General features: G+C 40.2%; 1 protein-coding gene across 1 annotated transcript; it reads left to right on the plus strand.

Annotated features, from left to right (window-relative positions):
- The first annotated feature begins 3,361 nt into the window (after window positions 1-3,361).
- On the plus strand, window positions 3,362-5,482 carry LOC123180521 (heavy metal-associated isoprenylated plant protein 35). The gene is made up of 3 exons (XM_044592588.1): window positions 3,362-3,562; window positions 3,693-3,768; window positions 4,354-5,482. Exons 1-3 carry the CDS (start codon window positions 3,521-3,523, stop codon window positions 5,283-5,285), a joined length of 1,050 nt encoding a protein of 349 aa, XP_044448523.1. The 5' UTR covers window positions 3,362-3,520; the 3' UTR covers window positions 5,286-5,482.
- Window positions 5,483-6,432: the final 950 nt, after the last annotated feature.

A 6,432-nucleotide genomic window follows, 5' to 3' on the forward strand; every position in this document is an offset into this window, starting at 1 on the left:
ATTAATTAAGAAAAGACCATGTAATATTTTTAGCATGTACACATTTTCATCGGGTATAACGCCAACACGTACATATTTTCATTGGGTTATAACACCAACACATGCATATTTTTATTAGGTATAATACTCACTAACTGGTATCACGGTTTAATAAAATGTACAAATAAAATCCACATCAAGTTATATATATTTATGTGAATATTTTCATCGGTTATGGTTATAACACGAACGCATAGATATTCATGTGTATACCAACATCGAGGTATGTATATTCATGTTTATATTCACATCGAGGTATGTATATTTATGTGTATATTTCTATTGGGTATAACACTAACGCGTAGATATTCATGTGTATACTAACATCGAGTTATGTTTATTCATGTGTATATTCACATCAAGGTATATATATTTATGTGTATATTTCTATTGGGTATAACACCAACATGTATTAAAAGATATGACATTTATGTCTATATTTTCATTGAGTATAAAACAACACGTACATATTTTCCTTAGGTATAATACCCACTAACTAGTATCATGGTCAAATAACATGTACACGTGGTTATATCATGGGTACATGTACGTATATACCCACCCAAGTACGAATGTTCAGATTATTTGTGTTTTGGAAAGAAATCATTGACCATTTAGGATACTAGTGCATGCAAACAAAATATGGAAAGCCATTATTTTGTCAATTTTATGACATGCACTAATGAATATGACTTGCCATAACAGCCCTAGGTGCCCAGGCATCTAGGTGCCCCAAACAATTTACCTATATATGGAAAATATATACTATCACCACCCTAGCTGCCCTCCGATCTCTTCAGATCTGAGCGTTGATTAACGGGTTCGGTTTAACGAGTTTCCACACTTTCTCTACCCGATAAAGTAACCAGCCCGTACCCCCACCCCACCCACCCGATTTATGTGGGGAGATAATCACCATATAACTACCACCAGTAAAACAAGCAAGTTATATATGAAAATTTATCCACCGGCCGCTGGCGTCAAGCATCCTTTCTTCTCTAGTTTTGAATACGCAGGTTAATCTTTGATGTATCCTTCTCTTATTTGCTAGATTTAGCATAGGTATATGCATACTAGAATCGATCTAATGCTCGTGCATGTAGGATTTGGATCGCTAGTTTAGAAGAGATGCATTCATGGATGCATGCAATTGGCCAACGAGCGTGCATCAGATCTGGACGCATCAACTAACTGTACAAACGTAATGTACATGACATTCTCCATACTCCATGCGTACATATATATACTCCCTTCTAAAAAGAATATGTGTCCACTAACGAACCTGTAACACATACTCCCATCTAAATTTTCTCAAAAAAATACATACACTGTCGGATACTCCATAAATATCTCGTTTATATTATATATGCTACAACAGTCCACCGTAAATACTACATACACCATTCTATAATAAGAAGTATATTAGTTCATACTACAAGATACATATACTCCATCCTCCATAAAAAAGCATATATACTCCATGTTCTAAGAAATACATACTCTCTGTGATTCAAAATTAATATACTACATACTAAATTCAAATTTAATATACTACATACTATTTTTTTTACTTGGCAGTTCATACAATATACTGCATACTAAAAAAACTATATCTACTTCAAAAAGATATACTGCATACTCTCTGTGAAAAACAATTATATGTACACATGCACATACTCCACGTGAAAATTTGTAAATATACTCCATACTATAGCAGTATAGTAGTATGTAGTACGCACCATAATTCTGAAACGAACTATAAATTACATATGAAATACTACTTTTTTGGGACACATATTTTGTACATTCACGTAAAAGAGTATTAATACTCCAGCTTGGTGTTAATAATCCATTCTCAAATAATCAAATGCTTATATATACTTCACACTCCAATTTTACTTAGTAGTGCATACTCCATACTACAAAAGTTACATGTTACTCCATACTAGGTATACATGAGTATACTCTATGCGTTTCTAAAAAAGACAATATATTTCATAGTATAATAGAAGAAACAAAAAAAAGTTATACGTTCCCAGACTACCTATTTCCAACAAAAACTACTTGTTAAAAAAAGAGATAAATAATGAGCATCACGTTCACAGGTTTATCCGATGAAAATATTGTTGCACGCACCCAAGATTGAGGAGATAGTTGCAACAGCCTGTCACCGGCTTGCCGGATTATTTAATTATAAAAACTGAATTAGTTTCTGCCTACTAAATTGCATTGGCACCCGTTAACACTATCCATTACCCGGTTGTTTTGATGCCACGTTTGAGGGAGGGAGAAGAGGGACACGTGGAGGCCAAAGAAGGTGGTGGTAACTACCACTGCTTGTAGATAAAATTTGTTCTATATTTATATATATAGGGAAAATCCATTCTACCACCTAGGGGTAGTTACCCCATATGTCTCATATACTACCATATGATATTTTATATACTACTTTATTATTATAAGTATGCCCATATATTATATATAAGATTTCTGATGAATAAATTTTGTCCGAAGTCAAAGTATCTTAATCATGTGGTAATATATAATTGGTATTGTAGATGTCGATATTTATTAATATAAATTTGGTCAAACTTCATAAAATTTGACTTGACACAAATCTATTACACAGAGTATAAAGGACCGGAGGGAGTACTGTATAAAATATGAAACTACCTAGTTTTTCGTTGATAAATAATCACTGTTCACATCTATTTTTATGCTTATCGAGAAAGATGGATTATTTTCACATCGAACCGCTGAATGAGTTGTTGCACTTGTTTGTCGGACTGAAACACAAACGAGTGATGGAATAATATAGTACTGAAGAATTTATTCTGGAACAAGTTGAGAAACACCATGGATGGTTGTTTTTTTTACAATAATGGTTTAGTCGCATCAATTAGACCAGAGTAGACTTTGAATCAACAAGAACTTATTTGAAATTTTCATAACACAATACAAGAAACATTTTAGTGTTACATTATAGCGTTACAAGGCCTTAGACAAAGTAAGTGTATCTTACTTTATTGGTAAAAAATATCCAAACCATTTCCGCTCCACTTGCTTACTTTTTTTAATTTTTTTCTAAACAACCTTCTGCAAAAAAAAAAAAACAGGAGAATCCCAAGACAAATATTTTCCTTGGCCTACATGCATATACATGGGCATCTAGCCACCAGATGTGGGGAACAATTACCTCACCCATTCATTCCACTACACACCCGAAAAACAAAAGGAAGAAAAAAGGGGGGGAAAGGAAAACAAAACCAATGCAACTGTCACCTCTCCCACTCCTTGATGGATGCTATTTAGCCATGCCCTTCCCCAGGACCAAACTCTGCCACTTTGTTCGGTTCTGCCCCCCTTTTGCTCGCCTTGCCTCTTGGTTCCACCATTCTTCACTCCCCTCCTCACTTGCACCAACACTGATAAGCAGTCTCACTTTCCTGTGACCTCTCTCCATTCTCCTCACTCCCCAGCCATGGCGGCTGCTGAAGAAGGCGCACAGCCACTCATGTATCAGGTAAGCAGTTCAGGATTTTTCAAGATATTATCATCTTCGTTTGTCTGCTATGTTTTGCTTTGGGTTTCTTATTATCACTGCAAGATTCTTATGAGGTTTCCATGGTTTGGGCTTTGCTGTTTTTCTTCAGACTGTGGCTCTGAAGGTCAGCATCCACTGTGAGGGCTGCAAGAAGAAGGTCAAGAAGGTGCTCCACACCATAGAAGGTAGGCATAGATCAAGAAGAAAAATATAGTAATGCTTAGATGAAGAAGAAGAAGAGAAAAACAAAGCAGAAAAACACTTGGAAGTGTTCAGCAAATCTGTATCGCCAAATCCTGTGAAAGCTCCCAGGAAAGCAGTGGTAGTGTCGTTAGATTTTTCTCTCTATTTTCCAATCAGGATTTCAAAAATTGAATGAACTGAAATGGTCTCCAGAGTTTTTTTTTTCTCAGTATGCCTTTTTTCTGCAAAAAAGCTTGGATTCCAACTTCAGTTATGTAAACAAAATAACATGCTGTAGAGGGTCCCCTGTTTGTTTCCCTCTGCTTTATGTGTGTACCCCTGTATCTACTATGAAGGGGGAAAGCAGAGGGTCCCTGTTTCCCTCACTAAACCCCTTCTAAACTCTCGCCCCAAAGTTCTGCAATCTGTTACAATTTTTTCACACAAAAAACGCATTGAATTGGTGGAAAAATGTTTAGTAGGTTTATTCTGCACATGAAAGTGCTTATGGGTTCTATAAACTGTAAGGGATTCAGAAGAGTGTGTTCTTTGCTAATTTCATTGCGTTCTTTGCATCGACTGAGCAGGTGTGTACAAGACGGACATAGACACCCAGCAGCACAAGGTAGTGGTCGTTGGCAATGTCTCCGTCGACGCGCTCGTCAAGAAGCTCATCAAGACCGGCAAGCACGCCGAGCCGTGGCCGGAGCCCCTTCCTCCTCTCTCTGACGCTAACCCGACTGCCAGCGGAGGCGGCGGTGACGGCGGCGGCGGTGGTGGCGGTGGCGGCAAGAAGAAGAAGAAAAAAAAGAACAAAAACAAGACCGCCGAGCCGGCGGCGCCGGGTGCCCCGACGGCGGAAGGCGCCGGAGGCTCTGTTCCCCCGGAGAATCACGACCACGCGGGCACGTGCGATGAGGCGTCCGGCGACGAGCAGCCTCATCAGGTTGAAGGCGGCGGTGGTGGAGGCGGCGACCCACCGAAGAACCCGGGTGCCGGAGACCCGCACGACGGACGGGCCGGCATGGTCGCCCCTTTCGCCATGACGCCGCAAGGCATGCAGCCTATGGCACCCAGCGCCAATGCCTCCGGTGGCGGCGGTGGCGGCAAGAAGAAAAAGAAAGGCAAGGGAGGCAATAACGGCAATGCCAATGCCAACGGCGGAGACGGCGCCGGTGCAACAGCGCACATGAGCCCACACGACGCGCCCGCGAATCCCGCCACAGGAAACGCCAGTCAGAACGCCCCCGCCGTCGTCGATGCCGGGGCCTACCCGCCCGCCACGGCGATGAGCTACCCGGGCTACTACGGCGGCGGCGCCGGCGCAGGGCACATGCCGTACGCCATGAGCTACAGCACCTCGCACCCGCACCGGAGCAGCGCGTACTACCACCCCATGGCCGGCGCGGCCTACACGGGCGGCGCGGGGTACTACTACTCAACGGCACCGGTGTCGGCGGCGCCGGGGTCGTATTACATGTTCAGCGAGGAGAATGCCAACGCATGCAGCGTCATGTGAGATTGTTTGTGTTATTTAATCGAGGTTAGATGATTAATTAACTGGTACTTTGCTAGTATTTAGACTAGCCGATGGGAGTAACTTCAGCAGTAACTTCAAGTCCAACTCAGCAAATTTGTCTATGTGGCAATAAGTTAATGAAAAGAGAGATAGTTCTAGTAACTTAGCTAGTTACTATAACATCACATATATCAAGGCAAGATGAGTCTATAACATAATAAATGAAGTGTTTGCATGTTACTACACATATGTTATTTCCCACTATAGAGGTAGTAACATAAAGTAGTAACTAATGTTACTACTCTATGTTACTACCCATTGTGGCTAGTCTTAAGCAACTTTAGCTAGTGTTAGTATGGTCATCTTGCTGTTGCAAGCTGCAACATTCTTGGAGCTTGCTTGTGTTGCAACCTATTCATGGCATGACAATTGGCTGTGTCAACCAAATTGCTGGTCAATGTTGCGAGTTGATGGAAATTTTGGCATTGAACATTGACTTTGGCAATTTGAGATCGGATTTTTAATGGCATCTGAAGGTAGGGGAGAAAAAAAAAGCCCCTTTCATTTGTGGTATAGTGTTGCGATTCGTGCGACTAGTGCATAGTGTTGCAATACATGTTGGGGTTAATTTCCAATACATACAAAAATACCTTGTGGTATACATTGTCTTCTGCCAAGGTGTTCTCATCCGGGGTTCCTTTGCGATCTAGAAGTGTCGACATGATTGTTGCAATTTGGAAATGTTTGTCGGGTTGACAATGTGGTCATGGGGTTTTATGCTTTATGAGTAGTCCACAAGTGGAATATATGTATCAATTTTTATCGTTTTTCATTAAATAACTGGGCAATTCCCTTCTACTTAATTAATGGATGGGGTAAATCTTTTGCATATGTTTCAGAAAGAATACCAGGCATAAGTACTTTTTGTCAAAAGGAAAAATGGTGAGAGAGTGGCATGCATACTCAAAGATTCTATCCTGAAACCAAACCCCATGCATTTTATTTTCTTGTGGTAATGTAAATGAACCAAATTTGTGTTCCTAGTTTTTTTAGTATATATTCGAATTACTCTCGCCAAGAGCTTTTAAGAAATACAAATCTTGGATGCTTTTACTAGTTTAAAATCCAACCAGTTTCATTTTCAGTT

Source organism: Triticum aestivum, chromosome 1D (genome assembly GCF_018294505.1).
Source record: "Triticum aestivum cultivar Chinese Spring chromosome 1D, IWGSC CS RefSeq v2.1, whole genome shotgun sequence".
In the NCBI taxonomy this organism is placed as follows: Eukaryota; Viridiplantae; Streptophyta; class Magnoliopsida; order Poales; family Poaceae; genus Triticum; species Triticum aestivum.

Bases quoted from the DNA above. Each gene is read 5' to 3' on its own strand.
- LOC123180521 (XM_044592588.1), top strand. From the start codon at position 3,521: ATGGCGGCTGCTGAAGAAGGCGCACAGCCACTCATGTATCAG. The intron at 3,563-3,692 runs GTAAGCAGTTCA...GTTTTTCTTCAG, and splicing joins CACAGCCACTCATGTATCAG to ACTGTGGCTCTGAAGGTCAG. The intron at 3,769-4,353 runs GTAGGCATAGAT...TCGACTGAGCAG, and splicing joins GGTGCTCCACACCATAGAAG to GTGTGTACAAGACGGACATA.